Below are 22,681 nucleotides of genomic sequence, written 5' to 3'. Positions count from 1 at the left end.
ACATAAGATTGAAAAATTAAAACTACGCTCAAAATCAATAAGTACAAAAGTTATTATACACCTAGAAAAAAGTAAAAAAATGTTTGTTTGACTCAAAGAAATTCGTGCACTGCTATATGGTTAAAGAAAAATTTCTTTGATTCGAAATAATTTTTTGATTGTTCCTTTTATTAGAATTAAAGAAATAGTTTGATTATGCAACACAAATCTTTCTTTAAATAAAAGAAATATATTTTTAAAACCATATTTTTTTATAACTAAATTATATCCTACATTTCTGTCAGTACTTTCTTTAAATTAAATAATTATTTATTAAAATTAAACTAATCATTTGAACAAATAATTTACTTTAAGAAAGACTGATAACGACATTTCTTGAAATCAAATAAATTTTTATTTTCCTTAAAGGTATTTTTATTTCAACTTAAAAAAGTCAAATTAAAGAAACAATTTCATCAATTTCAATATAATTTATCTCTAGATGTGTATAAAATTTTATATAAATTTTCTTTAAGTAACTTTTTTTTACTTTATTGCGATAAGATCGAATAAAAGGGAGAAAGATTATTAAATTGATATAATATTGAATTATATTTACCCCAAGGTTGCTCCGCTGGGGCCCGATGCCTCTCCCAGGCCTCCTCCTCCTCTCAGTGTCCTCCAGGTTATCCTCTTCCTCTCGTTGCACACGCGGAACACTCACGAATAATATATATAAATTTACGCGCGTGGACTAATTATTAATAAAGTTTTTCGCGTGACACTGCGGCACTTCGGGTTTATAAAACCCATGATACGTTCCCATTCAGAGGGATTCCCGTGGATTCAGCACCCCGAGTCGGCGAGTAGAACGCACGCGTACCCGCCCCCGAACAAGGGTAAATCCCACGCGGAAGAAGACGAAATCAATAGCATTAAATCCGATGTCTCTTGTCTCACAAAAATCACGTCTAAAATTGACTCGTTCATACGCCCAGCCAACGGATCATCGAGATCAGTCCCACTGGATCTTATATCCAAGCGGCGTCGACAAGACACTCCGGCAGGACGAGAGAAGAAGGTACTCATTGCCGACGTCTAGCATTTTAGACGAATCAGGAAATGAGAACCAACCTCTCGTCACAAGCTTAACCTACAAGGCCAAGTTCTGACCAAGTCAGATTAAACATCATTCACCTAGCTCGAACCCCAGATCCAAAGAATCCAAAAAGGGTGTCAAGGATCTAAGAAAGCTTTAGGAGGACGAGAGCAAGAGAAACGCGCGAATCCAAGGCAACCGATCCGAACTCTAACCGCTTAGGACCGAACCGATCGCCGGAGACAGAGCGTGTAAACTCACACATCCAGACAGCCGCGCAACATGCATACGAACATGTCGTACAGCGGCTCGGAATTGCCTCGTGCACGGGCACTTCGGCATGGAACGTCGCGGTGCGGCGCGCACGCCCACCATGCGCAACGCCCCAGTAAGAATATTCACTGCCAAGCAGCGGGGGTGCGATTCCTGGCCCTCGAATTAGGATTCTATCGAATGGGTGTGAAAAGTCCATTAGTCCAATACTTAAACGGCACTCCCGGAAAAAAACGCGCGACGCGACGAACCGGCTGCGATTCGTTTACTTTATTACAAGTCGGCGACGATGGGTGGTGTCCTTTTCTCGTCGCTTCCATCTCGAAAAATATCTTTAACATACGATATCTATTGGTTAGATGGGCTAATTACTAATGTATTATCGTTTTTCGTCTCTTGAACAAATTGATATTTTGTAGTGACAAATAATTGACTACGAAGTGATTGATTTTACGTAAATATACAAGGTAAGTTTTTTTCATTTATCATGTAGGAATAGATTGCACGCGACGAATGAAGTAAATTACATTGCCGAAATCTTCCGTCGCTTATAAAACGTCCACTAAGAGACGCGTTTAGTCGAAGACCGCGAGGGCGAAGTGACTCAACAAGTGTTACGCCAAAACGAGCTTGCGTCTCTACGGTTTCGTCGATCCGCGACGCGCTTGTCCGCCCCGCGCATGGTCAACTGGGGCGTTTCTCTCCTATCTGTGAGATCGCGTGGGAGAATCGCATATTAATTTCCCTGATATCGTTTTTCTTCCTGTAATTACCCACCGCTCGACTTTCCTCGCCAAATAATTAGTTCAAGCAGAGATTGAATCCGAAGAAATGACATGAATGTACACGATTATCCTCGACAGGCTCATTTGTCATCGTCTAATTGTTTTCTGTCACCCGACAGATATCTGAATTATAAAATTTAATAGATCAAAATAAATGTATCGAAACGCTGCGAGGTGGGTTATACGATAATGAAATATCCTCGGTGATAGCAACGCGGAGGTCGCGGAGCGAGTTCGATAGACTCGCGGAGGGATACGAGGACAGGGAGGAAACGAGAGACGCTAGACGAGAGACGAGGGACGAGAGAGGATAGCGCGTACTCGCGTTCGGACGCGCGCGCACGTGGTCGCGAGAGGGTGAAGTCGCGGCAGAAGAGAGATCGGGGGGAGAAAAGAGGATCGGAGAGGGAATGGAGGCGGGAGGTATCACGCGGGCGAGAGTAGGCCGAGGCTCCGCCTCCGCGAGGTAACTCGGAATACGGCGCGTCATTCATGGCCGAGCTAAAGGCTGCGCCACTGTTCGGGTCCGTCCGGCTGCAGTGGCTCACCAGAGGATACACTACGGCGCGGACACCTGTCTCCCCCGCAGCATCCGCATCCGCCGTCGCGCCGCCGCCGCCGCTGCCGCGTTCTCCGTCGCGTCGTCGTCGTCGCTGCCGCCGTTCTCGGAGTCACCAGCTACCACGCCGCGACGGTGCCCATGCGTTTACGGCGTTTACGGGTGTACCGCGTGCCGCGCGAATAAAGTACCGGTCGATGGTGCGGTGCTCGAGAAATTGGCGGATCGTCAAGCCCTCCCGTTCGGCAAGTTTTCGTCGACGGGATAAGGCCACCGGCGTCCGAGTACCGGCGCGGCAGGCCCGAATATCGGTGCGGACACGGGTACGGGTTAAAGGCGCGAGTGACACGCGCACGGTGTGCAAGTGAGCAGTAACGTCTGAGTGAATTGTCGAAGAGAGAAAGAGAGAAAGAGAGATAAAGAAGAAAAAGAATTAAAAAGAGAGAGAGAGAGAGAAAGAGAAAAAGAGAGTGAGAGTGTGCGACTGACCGAGACGACGGAAATACCATCGACATTCGTGGTGGAAGGGTGGCGGATGCACCGCGGGGGCGGAAGTGCCGGAGGCGCAGCCGGGGGTGGTATCGTCGGTGGTGCCGGCGGAAGTCACCGTGCCCTCGAATTGGAGCATCCGTCGGCGATGCCGGGTGCACCTGGTTTCCATTGGGGGGCCATGTTCGCGGGTCACCACGCGGCCGCCGCCGCGGGTATGATGCAGCCCCCCATGTCAGCGGGTGGCGAGTACGTGCCAGCCGCGGCGCATCACGGTCCCGCTCATCCGGCGATGCCCATGGACCTGCACGTTCATCAGGGATTCCCCTATTTCCCTACCAGGTTGGTGTGAGACACCTCACTTTTTTTTCTCCTCCCGAAAAGAGAGCGAGTCTTCGAAATATTTCGTTTCTTTATCGCCGAAGATCTCGGGAAATTTAATAAAAGTGGAGTACCATTTTCACAAACGTTTTATCGGATGCTTAATAATTTATGGAACGACACCAATTTTGTCTCCTTCGCTAAACGCACTTCCTACGAATCTGCTAACTACTTGTAGCTTCAATCGAGTTTTAATTAACGAGAAACAAATTGATTTCGAGTCATATGGCATTGCGTTTCTTTTACATAAAAGAAAGAGAAAAAAAGAGAAAGAAAGAGTTGAGAGTAGCCTTCGTAGAAACTAGAAAGAACGACATAAACTATATTACCGCAAAGTCTGACGCCGTCGCATCTACCGTCGCCCAGTCTAGATGCACCGGCAAATGGAGAGGTCGCTTGTCTTAGCCTCAGTTGTTTGCCTAGTCAATATTTCTTCGTTGGGGAAGTACTCCCATATTTACCCATTTCAAGCAAATACTTGGAAAAGTACTAGATATTTTTTAATCTATGTAAGTCTTCTGTTAATATCCCGATTAACGTTCGCGAGTCCAAGTTTATTAATTATAAATTTGCAAAATTAAATTTTTATTTCAATTTTCTCAAATCTTATAAAGATGATGTTATAAAGAGATATTTTAGAAATTAATTTATATAAAAAGTACACACACACACACACATACACATACACAAAAAGATCATACGCGTACGCGTATACGTAACATAAATGTAATTTTAACGAAACGAGATGAATGATACCGAGGCCTTTATTTCAAAACACGGTGGTATCGTTCTTTCTTAATACGAATACATATACGCTCTCCATCGTCTACTGTAATTATTAACACTCCATGCCCGTATATACCGCGATGTATAATCGCTCGGAGGAAAGCAACGCGTAAGAACAGTTCTTGTAATTACACTCTTCGTGTGCTTAATATCCCGGCAAATTGTATTAAGATTTTTTTTCATTTCGTAACTACTAATCTGCGTGGAGAAAAAACGAAACACATACACACGTCCGCGACTAAATTCGCGTCTGCATTTTCGATCGCGTTCACACCTCCTCGTATATTTATATAAGCGTATATTTTTCTTACGATTATCTCTATGTGAGAAATCTAACGCGATGTCAAATCAGTCGGTCGGACTCGCGAACATTGATAGCGATCAGCGACGATAACTGATTTCATATGAGAGACGTGCTTTGTGCAATTGTATCATTTACTAGTAAGCGTAGATACATTATATCTATAGCTAGTGTAAGAAGAAATGGAAAGTTTCGAAGAAATGCTACGTGTCAACGCAATAGCTAGTCGTATCAACGTCGAGACTGCAGTAAGCAAATTACGTGCTAATAAGTACCGGAAAGAACACCCGCGGTGCATCGCGAGGGGAGTGAGAATGCGCTAGACGCGGGGCACACGCCCGACAAAAAACTTATTATAATGCCTGCCTCGTACGAGTTATTAGCATTCCGCTATCAATTATCCTGCCCGTCGTGCTTTCGATGTCGGAGCAACTAGTAGGAACGTCTGTCGCTCTGTATTTATAAAACGTATAATCACGCCAGTCATCGTAACGAGGAAAACGTCTAAGGGGTGTTTCAAAATCCGTAACATACGAAGAGCTGAATCAAGTTTTTTTTTTCGAAAAAAAGGGATTCGAAGACTGAAAGATTCCTTCGTCACTTAAGAAAATGTTTCATGAACATTGCGCCGTTTCTTTCTTCGAGATACGTGATATCTCTCTATGGATTAACGAGTAAATAGAGGGCAGTAAAACGAGATTCGCGTGAAAATAATGAAAATATTTTCTAAATTATCCAGTTTTATCTGATGGAATCTGAAATCAAAACTTTCTTCTCTCGGTTTCAAAGTCTCGGTCTTAATTTCTGGACACCTGGTATATAGTGCAGTGACAGCGCGAATGACACTAACATATCGTCGTCTCGATACGATGCCTCTCGAGAGGTACAGTGTTTTGATCGCTATGATTTTAACTCTGCTGTTTGATTCTCTTTTATCTACTGCGGAACCGCGGATAGGTGATTGCTCTGGCATGATTCATTGACCAATTATGTCACAGGCGATTCATGTGAATAAAATCAATCAATGGCAAATTTTTATTTTTATTTTTAGACGAACACATGTGGAAAGAACACGGTCTTACGTATTTTTAAGCGTGAATAAAAATTTTTTGTTATGGTGAATATTCCGCTCGATGACTCGCACGTTTGTCCATAGAAATCATCTTTTCACCTCGCGCTTGTTCGCTCGAGGAATGCCGGTAAAACGGTTGTCGCACCACAGAGATGATAATTTAACGAAAACTCGTGGAGCATTTGACACCGATTCGCGTCGATATGAATAAGAAGTAGCGTTTGCTTGTCAAGTCGAGCGTTAGCGGCCGTTCCGAATCGCTTGCCACAAAAGACTGCGGTATTTGCATTGATTCTTTACAAGCTACTGTGCTCCGAGCCTTTTTCGGCAAGAAGACGAGTGTCCCTTGTCAATGCTGCTCATTAATTAGAAACAGCTCGTCTACCTGTTTTCGGATCGTCGCGGCGCGGCGTCGGGTATTTGTGTTGCCGTCAACTGAACATTAATACAACATCGATAAATGTTATTTACTTGTGAAAAACATCATCAGGTGTTTAATGCGACAGAGAATCTATTGTTGCAGAATGTGCCAACGTACATATGATATTATACAATTCCTATAAATAATAATATTAATATCAATATCATAATTCGATACGTGTAATTCTGATAAATTCTAATTATTTCCTCGTAGACGCAACACTCGAATCAATTCGTGTGTTCAAAACTCAGATCGTATATACAATATATATATGCAATGTCTCAGTGACACTCGTCTCAAGAGATAGAGATTGGCAGACTACCCAGATATACTCAACGTTTATCAGCACGCGGTTATCTGCACGACTTGAGTTTGTATTAAAACTTTGTTCGCGTCATACATATACGGAGGAGTAAAATAGCAAAGAGTTTCGTTAGGGTCTCATAAAAAATTTCAACGTGTCGTACTTACATATTTAATCGTAATACGTCGAGAGAGGCCAAGATAAATCATAAAAATATATATAAGACGACGTGACGTGAGAGATGAATGAAAGAATTTACGTGACTCGAGACATTTTTGCTTTCCGCGTTCGTTCCCGCGCGGAAATTTGGTCTAATTATCGCCGCGCCGTGCATACGTGTGTGTCCGAAGACACGGAGACACGGTCGCACAGACATTGAGAGCGTTATTGAATGATGGGTCAGCCAACTACTAATGGGGCCGGACGCGCGCGAACACAAGGGATTATAAGAAGCGCGCGAGTATAGCTTGCGGCGAGTCAAGGTTGTTGCTAGAGTTACTCGCACATTACATATCCGCCACCGATGGACCGCTCGCCTTTCTCTCTCTTTCTCTCTCTCTCTCTCTCTTTCGTCGGCAACAATCTTATCGCGCGCATCTCAATTTTTTCCAGAATTTATAATTCGCGATGGAAAGGTGGAGAAACGGGGCGCCGTTGCCCCGGCGTGCCGTACGCATGCTTTCGATAGGTTGGCCAATGACTTTTGACAAGCTTAATACCGATTACTTCATTTACTTATTTTATATTAAAAAAAAATCTCCATCACAGAAGTTTAAATATCTCAAAGTTGAACAAGCTACCTCTAATCCTGATTGGATCCGAAGCCAGAGGCGTGCATAGTTTAGCGCGAGGTCTTTGCCCTTACGGAGCCCTTACGCATGTGAGTCCCTAGACCACTTAATTCGAGTGCGATATCTCGCAAATCCTCCGTATACGTACGGGATAATCTGCGGCTACAACATGTAGCGCGTTGCAAATCACGAGGCCTCTGTATCAGATGAGTCTTATAGATGAGAGAGAGAGAGAGAGAGAGAGAGAAGCGCGAGAAGGACGGTCAATAGGAAGCTTTTAGGTGCATCGATTTTTATGTTTGCCTCAGAATCAAGAGGCTCACTGCCGAGCTCGATAAATAAGTTGGTTACGTTTTTATCGCCGCGCGCCGCCTCGATTTCGTTTCGCTTCCTCGGCCGACTCGTAGACGAACGCTCCCGCGACTGCAACGCAAACTAATTCGCACCCCCGAGCCCGTATCGAAACCCGTTTCTACCCGTATTTTCCTCTCCTCCAACCACCCACCGGTCTCTCTCTTTCTCTCTCTCTCTCTCTCTCTCTCTCTTTCTCTCTCTTGGTGCATCGCTCGTTCCCCCTTTATCCTTTCCTCTTACCCTTCGACGCCGGACCGTGTCTCTTTCGCGCATCTCCGCACTCTCTCTCCTCTCCTTATTCTTACTTTATCTCTGTCCCTTCGTCCGCCCTTGCTTCTTCGGCTATACCACCGTGCAGCCCGGTAGTTGGATGCGCTGACTTTTTTCTCGGCTATCGGCCAGTGGATCGCGCTGCGATCCGCTGGACTGCAATCAGAATTGATTATAGCCTGCCGAAACTCCGGCGCGGCGCGTTCATATTATACAACTCGCCTGCGGCTCTCGTTCCTTCCTTGCTCTTTCCTCGCTTCTTCCTCGCTTGCTATAACCGCGCGCGTCATCGTCGTCGTCGTCGTCATCGTCATCGTCATCGTCGTCGTCTCGTCGTCTCGTGCGCGACGTCAACCGCGCGCTCGCTCATGCCAACGCAAAAGGATGCGTTACGAGCGCGATATTCCCCACGCGGGCATCTCTAAAAGTATGACTTTAATAACATTGCTGAAAATCACTTTTTGACTTTCAGCGGATACGTGTCGCGTTACGCGTATAGGCAGCACTACGTCGATCGGTTATCAGGGAAGAGACACGGGGAGAGGGGGGAAACGCGTAGACGATAATATCCACGAGAAAGATTTTATAATATACCCGCGGTAATGATCGGGTCGCGCGTCGATCGTACGCAACCCGTTTGTGCAATGTAAAAAGCACACGAGGACAGCATTGTTCTTTTGATCCTTTTCAGCCTTTTTAGCTAGCGAATTCCCCCCCGAGACGTTAGACGGTCTTTTTTTCTGCTTTTTCTCTTCTTTCGCCTCATCAACTTTTATTATCTCGGCAATTCTGGAACGATTATTAGTTAGGAAAACGTTTACAGATTTAATGTGTATTCTTTGATAATAATCGTCAAATATTTCGCCGGACGAGGAACGAACGAAATGCAGAAAGTACTGTATAACGAATTATATCGACGCTGCATGGCAATGTTCATGCTTCTTGCAAATCCGTGTAACGATTAGCAATCAGAAAGGTATCTCGGAAATCTTTTAGGAGGTACGGAGTCAAGCGATATTCTATAGCATCGGAAACGTTAATTAATGGGTCGTACATCAGTGAATCCTGGCGAGTGTGTGCGTGCGTGTGTGGCGCAGAAGTGATTTAATATCCACTTTAATTAGTTTGAAAAACGCCCATTGAGAAAAGAGGGGCCCCGACATCTTGCACGCTACTTTGATACGTTTTATTTCAATACACTTGGTGTATCAAGGCCGCTCGCAGCGTGGAATTTAGTATGGTGATACAGACGCACGCGCGGGTTCTTTATGAGAACTTCATTTAACGCGGCCGCACAGCCCCGCGTTCCGTTCGACGTTCGAAAGCAATTATGGCTTACTCGAAAAATCAATTTCCATTCTTCTCGCCGAATCCTCTGACGCGACGCGACGCGACGCGACGCGTCGCATCGCGTTTCCATTCGACGATTTATTACGTTCGATCCGTTCGGTTCGTCGTCGATAAGATGGCGATTTGTTCCGACTTTTTCGTTCGTTAGAACAATGTGCGAGAGAGATCAGATTGCTCGATTTTCTTGCACAACGCTTGAGATTTTATCCGTCCCGCAAACTGACCGTACAGCCCTCGATCGCGCTGCGCATTCCATTATATTCGATGATATTACCTGAAGCGTAAAACGCCGCTTTTTCAGATTCTCTTGTGTTGTGTTTCCCAGGCGTCGACTCGAGATCTTTTTGCGTCTGCATTACGTGAAACTTATTACATCTTATGCAACTAATGCCAAGGGAGAAATATCTAAACGCGCCGCTATTCTTGAGCATGAATAATATAGGTATATCGTACATTTTACTTTTTCTTAGAAATTAATAATGATTTGTTTATTACGATTGATAATTAGCGTTTCGTCAATAAACAATAGCTTTGGAAGAAAGCTGCTTATTGAGCTTTGTAATAATTTTATTTACAAAATTGTATCTTTCTCGCGGTAATTATAAGAGAAAAAAAATACATGCAGTAATCGCTCCAACGTTCCGAAACTGCGACGTTCTTCGATCATCGAGCTTTATCTTGAGCTTTTTTCGAATCGTTAAACAGCACTTTCCTATAATGGTCTAACGTCGAGGCACACTACGCCACACTGCAATAAGTCGTTTTCGCGCGGGAATTGGCCTGGCCTCCAATCAAGTTTAATAATGTAGATGCGGATCAGCGGATAAGAACAGGCTACTGATACCGCCGCCGTCGCCGCCGCCGCCACCACCACCGTCGCCGTACCGCGTCGGTTCTGCTCGTCGGACGAGCCACAAACGGTATACGTTCAGCTCACACTCGATCTTATGCAATTTGCAACATCACGAACCTCAGGGCTTTAAACACGGCTGCACGGTCATTAAATCGCGGAAATATACTGTGTAGAATATGATTTGTCTTTCGAATTTGCAGAGTGTGCTCTTGGTGATAAAGGATATGCGGAAAAAGATTTTTTTTTTCTTTTTCTTTTCAACGACAATTAATGCCTTCTTCACAAATATCAACATTGAGAGGTGACATCTCTGTCTTGGAATGCAAAATCGATTCGTCGAGGCACACGCGCAACAATCGAAGCGATTAAATTGCAAAGTTGAATTTCCTTCCGCGAGCATGACTATAAATCGCGAGAAAAGTTTCGGCGACGTCTCATTGTTACAGCCTGTTGGAAGTTAATAGGCGACGAAGAAACGGCGCGAGTAGAGTCAGCGAGCGGGTGTTGACGCCACGTTGGGGGAACGGAGTAAAAAAAATGTTTCTACGACCCCTCGGCAGTTTCCGAGCTCCCCAAAGTCTTCGAAGCGTAACTTAGCATACTTTATTTGATTTTTTGTATTGGATAATAGTCTCAGGTAATAGGGTGCGGGCGCGCAAAATCGGAGGGGAGAGGAAGGAATAGAAGAAGAAGAAGAAAGCTGCAGGGAGAGAGCGAAACAAATTTTCACGCCCCCATTACTTGCATTAACGAATTTACATTTTTTAAATGGAAGGGTCCAACTCTCAGGGTGATAACTTGCGGGTCATTTGTTCCGCGAAGGAACGAAACCACTGCCGATATTGCGTCTTAATAAAGAATCGCTAACGCAGAGAGATGTGCTCGCGATTACGGTCTCGCAAAGTCATATTATACCTATCTCTAATAAACGATCCTCGATCAAATATTAACACTTATCATAATTGTACGGTAGCACATTTTTTTTACTACGCATAGCATACATAGTGAAACGAGAGCTGATTTATCAGTTACCTAATAGTATCTTTACCTAAGCGAGCTACGCGAAATTGCAGCTCCGATACGAGCCGCTACCTGGATAACACGTTAAAACCGACTGTGCGACTAATGTTAGGTTTACAGATGGCCGCGGGCAGCGTGAAAATATCAATGGTTACGCTAGACCACTTCCCGCGATTAACTGGTATTCGAACACCGGTAGCTCCTTGAGAAACTGATGTCGATACGAGCCTATAGTTTAATCCAGGTCACGCAGACCAGAGGGGATGGACTAGGATTAGAGTACATAGATCAGGAGTCGTTAGCCCCGATGCTGTTTGCACGTTTAGCTGGTGAAACACTTTCGTCGTTGATTCAGACGTGTAATTTATATACGCGTAAAGTGCTTACTTCAATATGAGTTTCGACAGTTTTGTATAACAACTTCTTTCACGAGTGTGTGTGTGTGTCAAAACTAGTCTTATCTCGAGCACAATCACTCTAGGTAGTTTATAGGCGTAAAGTAATGCAACGATGTAGTGGCGCGCGCGACGTCTTCGGTTGCTCGTGATCTTTAAAACATATGTTTCTGGTAATCGCTGATGCGGTTATATCATCGGTGGCAGGATAGGAGGGGGATAAAGAATTGGGGGACCGTGCACGGGGCGCGAATCTATACATATTTAATGAGACCGCGCAGTTGTAAAAAGTAGCTAGCGAATCAAGCCCCAGCGGAGCGACTCGCGGAGCGGAGCGAAGCCACGGCACGCCGGATACTTTTATTCAAATCTCATCCGTCGCTCCGCAAAGACGCTCCGGGTGCGAAGGGTATATCAAAAGAAAAATACTCTCAGCGCCTTTCCCGCATGCATAACCATAATCCCCGCATAATGTATATTTCAAAATCTTCCGAGCTCATTACTATTAGATCGATACACGCTCTCCGACCCCTCTACGCTCGCGTCTTCGCGCCCGCGAGGGCACACGCGGCTGATCCTCGCGTTTTGCATATCTATGATGTCTAGGCAACGTATCATTTTTTAATCAATTCTTCGGCAAACGAATTTGCTCGATATTTTCGTGTTGCTGCGTGTGACAAAAGATCTAAAATTATAATAAGAACATTTCTCTTCTCTCTCTCTAAATTATTAAAGTTCCATTGCTACCATAACGTACAGGTACAGAAAAGAATCAAACTATAAACTATTATATCTATGTGCGTAAATAGCTCTGATTAATAATGATAAGAGTTTTCTTTGAGAAACCGTCTAATATCGAATTAATAATTGTTCATTACAGCTTCTATAATATATTCGTATTGAATGATATATAGAACACGAAAAAAAAAAGACAGATGTACGCCCGTATGTCGCCTATACGCCGGTTACGCACTAGCAAACTGTGAGTCGGCACCGGTTAGGTCGAGTTGAATCGAGTTGATAAGGTTAACTAAGAGATACGGAGGCGTAGGGAGGTCAAGTGACCACGTGGGCGGCACTACACGTCGCCGGGACATACCATCTATTACCATCGGTACGTACGTGTAATGGTATGGGTGCAAACGCAAAGTCGATTTAATATTGTGATAGAAAAAAAAACATGTTTGGCTCATGTATAGATATATGTATATGTATAGATTTAAAAAAGAAAGAGCTATCATAGGTACAAACCTATAAAATCAAACTCTGAGATTAAGAGATGTTTAAGCATATACATTATAGGTGCAATTTTATTAATTGACATCCTTAGTTGACAGAAAATTTCACTATACATACATATATAGCTTTCTCTTAAAAAATCTGCCAAACCCTGGATTGGTCACATTGTGAAAATACCCATGGTGTCCGATGAATAATACAGACGTGGCGCAATTAGCCTCGCCGCGTTTTCAATTTAATCGGCGAATTACCAATCCTTCGGGGAACGAAGACTCGTTCTTGTAAGAAAGATTCCTATACGGCGCAGCACTGCGTAACGGGACGAGCTGTACGGCCCAGCAGGTAGTCGTTGTGCTTTGGGATCGATGCCGACATTCAGTAATTCGCGAAGGAGTACGCTGTTCCGCGATGCAACGGAAGAGGCAATTAATCGCCAGATATGGACTCGCGATCGATCGCTCTGCGTTTCGAACCGATCACGACCGCGAAGCTTCCGAGTTTGTACTCCGAACTTTGCCAAATTAAAAATAGATGTAGTCCGTAATAAGCGTGACGAGATAATAACGACGTCAATGGACTTGGAAGTTTGATGAGATCGCGTTTCAATTTGCTCGTGCTCCGCGTCCGGGCGCGGCTGAAAAGCCGCGTGGAAGCCAGTGATTTTCGCGAAATGGTCATTATTGCGCGCGGCAATCGATAAGCTCGCAGGATAAATGATGATAAGTTTTATGCATAATTTCCGCGATATGGGCACTGTGAGATCATATTTGAGATTCGATAAAAATTACATGATATAATGTGGGACGAGACAGAGAGGAGAGGGAGATTCGTAGCCTGAAGCTAATCGCCGGTGAACCGCCGCGCCGATTCGTATCGTGGCGTTTTTATCGGGCCTGGGCTCGAAAGACGATTACTCCGGGATCGTGTCTTTAAGACGCGTTTGCCGACGATGCGCCCCTTTCCCATCCCCCCCCCCCTCTTCAGTCCTACCTCGTCTTCTTCCACTGACAGCGATACTCGAGCCATAACTTTTGCCATAAAAATCCTTAAACGAGATAAGAGGCTTGTTAATCGATGCACCGTGAAGGAATAAGTGGGGAAACTCTACATGAACGTAAAGACGACGGTAACGACGACGACGACGACGACGTATAATTTGCCCGATTATGTGGTACGAATTGTTTTACGTACGGTAGAGAATATCTATGTCGCGAATTATACTCACGAGGCCAAGTCATGATCGACTAATCGCAACCAGTTGCTCTCCCTTCCCCTTCTAGCGTCTTAACACGCTTTTTCTACCGTGGTTAGGTAGTCAGATTACATATTCATACTGTAATCTTCTCTTTGTTGTATACTTATTTTTCGTACTTATTTGTGGTAAAACGCATGTCCTTGAAATTTACCTTCGTCAACTTTGTCTCAAGAGTCTCTTCCCTAATGGAAACGTGCGCGTTACGAAGTAGTACAATGTCTCCGCGAGAGCGATCCGATTCAAATTCGTTCGAATTTGGGGAAGGTAGCAGTAACAAAAACGAATCGGAATGCGATCGAAACTGAATCGGCAGGCAAACGAGACGGTATGATTATCTCGCGAAAGAGTAACGAATTTCGTTCCGATGCAAATGAGGCGGTTCTGCGGGCATATCGTAGGTCCGATGGGATCCCCCTAAGCCTCGGCCACGCGCACGTGCACTCACGCACGCAGGCACGCACGCAGGCACGCACGCACGCATACGCTTAGTACGCGCGTGCTGTAAGCTAGTCGAGCGAGCGGACACACGCAGACATTTAGGCGCCACGGTTTTCGAGCCAATAAATCCAGAATGCCTCATTACTAAGCTTGTCTCTTTAATTGAAATCTCGTGTTTTTCCAAACACCTTTTTGCCAGTCGCGCAATCCGGAGCTTTTATTTAAAAACCAGCGACACCTCCGGCCGATATCTCGACGTTACGGATGAAATGCTTCGATATGTCCTACGCTTCCTTCTTTTTCTTCCTCCTGGCCAATTTACAGAGCTTGCGTCGCAGTGCTCTGAATCGCGAGCTTCACGTTGCAAAAATTGATCGTCAAGACGGAACATCGCCGCGATAGTTGTATGCCGCTTTACGTTGCCTAATCTAACGTGCATTATTCCAAAAGATCTTTATCAAAAGCATCTTTTGAGTTTACGAGAAAAACTTGATAATTGCCTTGATAGAAGGGAACGAAATAAAATGCAGCGAGGCGCAATCGGCGGGGGCAAATGAAAACTATTACACAAGTGACGTACGGAATTCAATATTAAAGCTTGTAATATATGGTCGTGACCGAGAATCGATCAGAAGTTAACAGGTTGAATTTTACGACTCGACGCGACAACATAACGTTTGGCATTACGGCACCAACATAACCACGACTTAGCTTTCGTTACATCGTCAAAATAATCCGCACGAGAAATGGCCCCGGCACGAGGTAGTGGGTACGCGTAGCGCTACTACGTTATATACGTAATATCCCTCACCGTCTTTATTGCCCGATTCTTTTCTACGTGTCTCCGTGTAACCTTTGAAGTAGCGTTACATTTAACTTTCGTTATCCTCTTTCTTTGTCCGAACCACCCTCCTCGACAATAAACGTGCGAGTTGTTAACAAGATATAAATCTTATCGCGTTGAAGTCGCTCATTTTCCTATCGCGCGGTATGTGCGAAATGGCATGTACATACGAGGAACGTTAACGTTTCGCTGTAAAATATTAGGTACGCGTATAGAGTATTATATCACATCATTTTATGTTCTTTAATTTGTTATGCACATTGAGATACGGTAAAAGACCAACGGTTAGCGATATTTTTCTAATCACCGGTAGAAGCTGATGGCGATTCCAGGGGTAGGTAGTCGATTTACGCACGGACGGTCGTGTGAGAGAAACGCGAAGAAAAGCAACTCAAAATAAAATTAAACAAAATTGTTTCGATGGAAATACTTTCATAACTGTCGCAAGGTGAAAGAGAGAGAGATAGATAGATAGATATATAGATAGATAGATAGATAGAGAGAGAGAGAGAGAGAGAGAGAGAGAGAGAAAGAGAGAGAGACGCGGATATCCCAAATTAGGCGTTGCACACGCGACGACGTAACATAACGCGCGCACATTACAAGCCGGTACCGCGGCTTTTTTTGCCGCGCCCAGCCGCGTACGCTATTGCGCCGCGTTAATTGTAAGTTCGGAACATATCTCGGCCGCTAAGAAACGCATTCCGGTTTTCGTCGAAGACGAAAGAGATCGGTGGAACTCCCCACGATGGTACTGACAGGGACTTTTTCTCTCGTTCCGCTCCTCGTCGTCCGCTCTCGTCTTGTCCGCGCCCGCGGACGCAGATGCGCGAATGCAGGGTGTGGCGGGCACGGGGCAGGCAGCGGGCACCGCTGCCCGTCGCTACTACTGGTTCTCCTGTTTCTCTTCTCTCTCTCTCTCTCTCTCTCTCTATCCCGGAGCAAGAATGTTCCCGTGTTGGTTCGATTAATCAGTCGTTTTTCGTGTCCCCGCTCTGGGCCAATAGAAGGAGAAAAACTTAACGTATGTGATAATGCGCCAGCTATGTTCCCGCTCTCCCGTTCCGCTGGAACGTAGGTCGTGCCTGCATATAGGTATACCGAAACGAGTCGACGACGACGACGACGACGACGAGGACGTGCACTGACCGGCAGCACTCCGCGCTCCGCTCCGCTCTGCTCCGCGCTCCGCTCCGCTCTGCTCCGCGCCGCTTCGCTCCGCGCCACGCCGCACCGGGGTGCTGTCCCGCGAGGGACTCAAACTTTTTTCCCGGCAACAGCTCCGAGGATACGTAACCACCGTTTGGATCACTCGATTTGTTCATCGATCAAGCGTACTCTTTACGATCGAAACTTCCAATCCGCTTTGTACTAATATTTCTCCCATCCGGCCAGAAATTGTCTTTGCATCGATGAGATTAAAAACAATTAAAAACTATCACGCATTAAAAATTTTCATCAATGTAAAAATGTGATATTGTATTAAAATTATTATATACAAATTTATTAAAATAAAATTTCGTACAAATATTGTCTTTTTATTTTGATAAAAATAATTTTATCAAAATAAAAACTTCAATATGATTTTCGCAATGATAAAAAATTATATAATTTTAATGATGATTCGATAATGCATTCGGCGTCAATTTAACGTAATATTTCACGATTTACTAAATTTGAAAACGAATCGAATTAAAGTTTCATCGAATATGAGTTATGACATCCGCGAAACGAAAGCAGCACCGTCAGCTGTAACAAAGTTTCGCTATATTCAAATTCTCTTGTGCGTGCTAACGCGAAAATAGTGCCTGTTGTTAACGTCGCGCTGCTGCGTTTAGCTGACTCGTTTAATTTGCTGCAAATGATATTTCTTAAGCATGGCAAAACTAGAATTTAACGTCTTAAACAGAGCATTAAGTAAATCATTTGCATGAAACAACCAATGCACGGAACAATTATGTCTAATTATACAAAAAAAAAAAAAAAAAAATTTAGCTATGACAGCGAAATCATTTCTGCTACACCGTATATTTAATAATGTAAGAGCAAATAAACTTTGCTATGATAACTATTTGACGTTACAGAATACGAGATATCTATTTTGCTGGTAAAATAAAAAAAAGTGTTCACAGGAATATGTTAATTTACTGTTAAAGAATTTACCCACAGCAAATGTATTTTGTTGTTACAGTAAGATTGTTGTTGGTGGAATATCGAAATGAGAATAAAATATTTAAAAAAAGTAAATTTTTTCATCGACATTCATATGAGATTCGCGTCTCTCACGGCGTCGTTTCATACATCGAAGAACATTTCTTGGCCAGTCATCGCCGAAAGCTGGCGCGTTCTTCCGTGCGTGCGCGCACGATCAGAAAGCGGACCGTCGCGCGTCGCATTGTCCGGGATAGACATTTCGCGCAGCCGGCGTTTCCAAAGTTTAACTTTACACCGGGGAGCGGCGGAGGGAGCCTGAACTGAACGTCGTTCGACGTGATCGCACCACGTGCGAGTAGTCTGCCCCCGATCCACGTATTATGACTACTTGTAGAGCACGTTTGCGGTCCCTCCCTCGCTCGTTCGTTGCGAGCGCCGAAACGCGCTCTCCTCTCCTCTCGGCGACCTTAGCGACACATGGTGCGAGCGAGGAGGACAGGCTGCTCCGTCGCTTCGAAAGTCTTTCCAACTCGTTCGTCCCGCATCCTGTTTCGCGAAATGCGAGAAACACCCGCGAGAATTTCTCCTCTAATATTACATGGGGAAGATTTGTAGCGCAAAGTCCCCCGACACGTGTATTCCCGGCCAGCTGAGACGCGTGTTCCGCGCGCGTGCCGTATTCTCTGTAGAAATATGTAACAGTAGAAAATACCCAAACCGGTGCGGTGCTTCCGTCGAGCCGTTACGATATCGGCGTCATTTGCATTCTGCGCACGGCGTTTCACGAGTATTTGAGCTAATAAAATCTCAACACCTGGAACGTTTCATTGACTACATTACACGCAAATCTTAAGACGTACCCTTTAATTTTCTGCACGCGATGACGAGGATAAACGGGATTGCCTATAATGACGGTTAACTTACTCTTGGGTAGCTATAAGTATACACATTCCACTGTTATATGTGTGCTCAAGCAATATGAGTAATTATAACAAGTGCCGGCACTTAAAATTAAGGAGACACAGTTTTAACCTAGTTTTTCCAACGACACGCAATTCAAAATGAATATGGATTAAGAAATTCATAGCAACGTGTTCAATACGTCGTTTAACTGACGATTACGTTTTAACAAGGGGGAGGGGGGCAAGGGATTTGTAACTATAAGAAAGCTATTTATTGCTTTCCATAAATGAGGAGGGTGTATTTGATTTATCAAGTCCATTGATAGAGTAGCGCGAGAAAATTTAAATTTTAATAAAATCATCGCGATTTCCATCAAAGACGCCCGCCCACTCCTCCAGCATCCACTTTGCCAACGTCCGTGTGCCAACGGCGACACTGGCGTGGAAGAGCGAAGAGCCAGACGCAGGCGAGAGTGAAAGAGCGATTTGGTGACATCAAAGTTTAATAAGCGCCATAAGCCGATCCAACCTGCGATACGCGCGGCTAAAACTCGCCGAGCAATAAAAGTAGTAATAAAGCGTTCGCCTTTCTCACGTCCCGCCCGCGCGGCTGCGGATGGAAGAAGAAGCGAGGGTGGCAGAAGAGAGAAAGGCCAGACCTAGCGTGCTCGTTCGCTCGCTCGCTTGCTCGCTCACACGGTGGTTAGCCGAAAGGTTAGAAGGGCGGGAACGCATTAGCGGTGGAAGGTGGCGTGCTCATAGAGACGTCCGGCCGCCCAATTACTCCCGCATTAAATCAATGTTCCTCCACCCCGCCGACCATTCCGCCGTCCCGGTAATAAACCGCGACCAACATATCTGCACGACTTACGGCTCATCCCCCGGTGTCGCTCACCCTCGTCTCGCTTAACCGGGGACGTCGCAGGAATGTGCGTTCTGTCGTAATATTTGGCTTTAAATCATGTTCGCGCTGACAGGCCCCACTTTCTCGCGTTTCTTCTGATTCATCCGTGTGGCAGTCCCTATCGTCGCAGTCTCGACGAGTCGCAAATTTGGTCCCCCCGATGCTCGCCATTCGTGACTTTCTCACGCGAGCTATGTTTTATCCCAAGATAACGTCAGAGTCTCTAAGATATTGCGGTTCCCAATTCTTTTTCAAATATATTTCAATAAGAAAAGAATAAAGCAAATTGTCTGATTAGTATCACCGCATCTTTTGACGGATAAATTTTATAAATTTCGTTTTTTTTTTTTTTTTTTTTTAAGGGGGTGGAAGTGGGCGGATTTATGATTCGACGAAGAAGAATAGGAAAAAAGAGGCCTGAAACGAACGTATACGCGGCACCATTCAACCGCAAGATTAGGTTCGCGCGCAATTTACGACGACGATCTTATTCCTATCCGAGCTTTCATATAAAAGCTTTTTCCTGTAAGCTGCGACACGGGATTTGGATTTTGGGGTTGAGCATAAGAGGGGCATTGCGCCGATCGGGCGCACCGCAACGAATTAGTAATATCTATACAAGCATCAACTTTGGCCGGGTTCCTTAGAGAACGATACCGCAATACACTAAAACACGCGATAGACGTTTACATTAAAAATCCTCATTATAAAAAGATCACCGTTAAAACTTGGGCAATTGTGATTTCGATGAATTAGATCTATTGCAATTGAAATAAACTAAAGTAACTAACATGTTAAATTAAAATATATTAAAATAATTAAAGATGTCTAGACATACAATTTCTCCAAAATAAATAAAATTTGATAATGCCGAGGGGAAATTCACAGCCGGCATTGGTGTACAAAATTTCGGCAGTGGACTGCCGAAAAAAGTAAGCAGTGACCTATAATATTGACGGCATTGTCGTCAGTGGTTGGGGAGTGGTGAGCTCACTTCAGAGTCGGTTTTTCGATCATGGGGTTGAGCACAAAAATTTTTGAATACTTCGGGAAAGCTTTAGAATTCTTGTGCAGGCATTGGCGTATGATAATGGGCACGCGGTAGTGTTCATAATTGCATGGCATTGCCTTAATTTTAATATAGGATTGACGGCATTGTAGGCATTGACTAACAATAAGCATTGTCGGCAGTGTACAAAAATGTCGGCAGTGTTTTACAGCAATGCCAAAAATCGGCATTGGTGTACAAAATTTTGGGTTGTGAATTCCCCCTCGGATAATGCGTTTAATATTAACACTTCAATTGAACTATATACATATGAAAGCTGTGCAAGATTATATTTTTATTTAATAACATTTTTATAGTTTATTTACTCTACTTGTTATTAAAATTAAATTATTTTTTACAACAAAAAAAAACAAAATGTTTACACAAAAACATTTATTTAAAATACTTAAATTAAAAAATTTCAAATTTTTTCATTATTTATTATTTCGTTATTAATCAGATTTTCATTAAAGCACATGTTTAATTCTTATTGAAATAATTTTTTACCCAGATAAAAAATAACCGCCAAATTTTTTCTACAACTTTTAAAATGCAAAATAAAACAATCTGTAATTTTTTAATAATTTTCTTAATCATACAAAAAAAATTAATTCTTAATTCACGTATATTTTTATTCTTGAATACTATTTATTTTCATTTAAGTATGAAATGCTCTCTTTAATTACAACTGTTCACTTACATTTACATGAATAAAAAATACATGTGTGCAAAGTATATTTTATTCTTAAGATCGTATTCTTATTTCTAATATCATATTGTTCTTACAACAAACTAAATTACATTATTTGAAAGCTATTTATTCTTGGATTAAGAATTATATATTTGAAATGCGCATGAGTTATACTCAAAGTTCACTTGTTTCGCGTTCACGGGCAATAGTGTGCATGACAACACAGTGAATTCTAGTATTAAATAAGAGATTCACCCTCTGTTCGAAAATAAATTTGGTTATTACTAATATAAATAATACAATTGGCAAAAATAAAAATTACTGGCGTTTTGTTTGTTCCACCAGTCAACCCAATTTTTTCTTTTGTAGCCATTTTATTTAAAATGTCTATTATTTTGTTACGTATATTTTAAACGCCTTCTTACTTTCCTTACTTTTTCCAACTTAAAAAATTTTTTTTATAACTTTTTTATAAATGTTTAACTTAGGTAAAAAGTTTTTAACTTAGGTAAAAAGTTCATAAATTAAAGTTTAAATGGTTGAAAAATAACTAGTTAAAGTTAAAAATTAAATCATTTAAAATTAACTAAGTTAAGTTAAAAGTCATTAACTTTATTATTTAACTTTCAATTTTTTAATTACCCCGCAAATAAGTTACAAAAATTTGTAACATGGTGCGATATAAGAAATCATTGTAGTAGTCTCACATAGCGAGAGACTTCGCATAACCTAATGCGCGCGTCGATTAAAGTCCTCGCACTCGGGTCGTTGACCGCGCACGGCCTGTAAGCCAGGCGCACGTGTTTGCCGTCTGGGCCGTCTCCCCACTCTCCGTCGGCCGATAAAGAGTGGGGAGGCGGCCCAGACGGAGCACATGTGCGCCTGGCTTACAAGCCGTGCGCGGTCAATGACCCGAGTGGAGAGGCTTTAATCGGCGTGCACGCGCGCATTGGGTTATGTGAGATCTCTCGCTACGCAAGATTACCGCAATGACTTCTTATATCGCACCATGTTACAAACTTTCGTAATTTATTTGCAGGGTTGGATAATTAAAAAATTAAAAGTTAAGTAATAAAATTGATAACTTTTAACTTAAGTTAATTTTACATGATTTAATTTTTGACTTTAACTAGTTATTTTTTAAACAAATAAACGTATTAAAGATTGAAAAAACATTGCATAAACCTTACATTAAAACATTTTAATATTATGTGAAAGTTACGAAAGATTTCTGCAATGTTACTACAAGTTTGCGGTAACGTTGAAATGTCCGCAATTTTAAACCTGAAAATCCTTATAACGTTTCGGACTATTTGGGATCGTTGACTGGTTTTAATGGTGAAAGTAACAAAACGCAATGCCAGTAATTTTCACTTCTGCCAACTACATTATTTTGACTAGTAATAACCAAACCCATTTTCGAACAGACTATCAATGATTATGAAATAAATGAGGATAGTTTCGTAAGTAAAATATTATATTCACAGAGCATGCCTCTAAAATGTGATTCAAACTTTTAAAGATAAGTAAAATGTTTAGCTCGTCCTATGTAACCTATGTCCATAAGTAAAAGACGGTCGACTTTGTCACAGCGATAGAGAAACACCGGTTTCCTGTACACATAGGCGGATCTGCCGCGACGTATCTGCCGCAGCGGATCTGCTACCTACAAACAACATGAGTGAAATATACATTAATTCCGCCGCAGCAGACCCGCCCGCATT

General features: G+C 43.2%; 1 protein-coding gene and 1 long non-coding RNA gene across 6 annotated transcripts in view; one reads left to right on the top strand and one right to left on the bottom strand.

The window, feature by feature from the left end:
* Nucleotides 1-22,681, bottom strand: part of LOC120357526 — a 42,430-nt gene that overhangs the window by 2,040 nt on the left and 17,709 nt on the right. Inside the window, exon 3 of the long non-coding RNA XR_005574523.1 lies at nt 599-1,683. This is a non-coding gene — a long non-coding RNA (uncharacterized LOC120357526). The remainder of the gene's footprint in view (nt 1-598; nt 1,684-22,681) is intronic.
* LOC105200380 (protein trachealess) overlaps nt 2,473-22,681 on the top strand; it is an 83,297-nt gene continuing 63,088 nt past the window's right edge. For 2 of the 5 annotated variants that reach the window (XM_039448118.1, XM_039448117.1), the window contains exon 1: nt 2,473-3,526. In XM_039448118.1, the coding sequence (XP_039304052.1) occupies nt 3,231-3,526 (296 nt within the window). In that variant the 5' untranslated portion in view covers nt 2,473-3,230. The remainder of the gene's footprint in view (nt 3,527-22,681) is intronic. The other 3 variants (XM_039448121.1, XM_039448120.1, XM_011167906.3) reach the window with 2 other exon arrangements.

The sequence above is a fragment of the Solenopsis invicta genome, chromosome 4, assembly GCF_016802725.1.
Source record: "Solenopsis invicta isolate M01_SB chromosome 4, UNIL_Sinv_3.0, whole genome shotgun sequence".
NCBI classification, from domain to species: domain Eukaryota; kingdom Metazoa; phylum Arthropoda; class Insecta; order Hymenoptera; family Formicidae; genus Solenopsis; species Solenopsis invicta.
The sequence above is the reverse complement of the archived record's forward strand: the minus strand, read 5'-3'. Positions and strand labels throughout refer to the sequence as shown.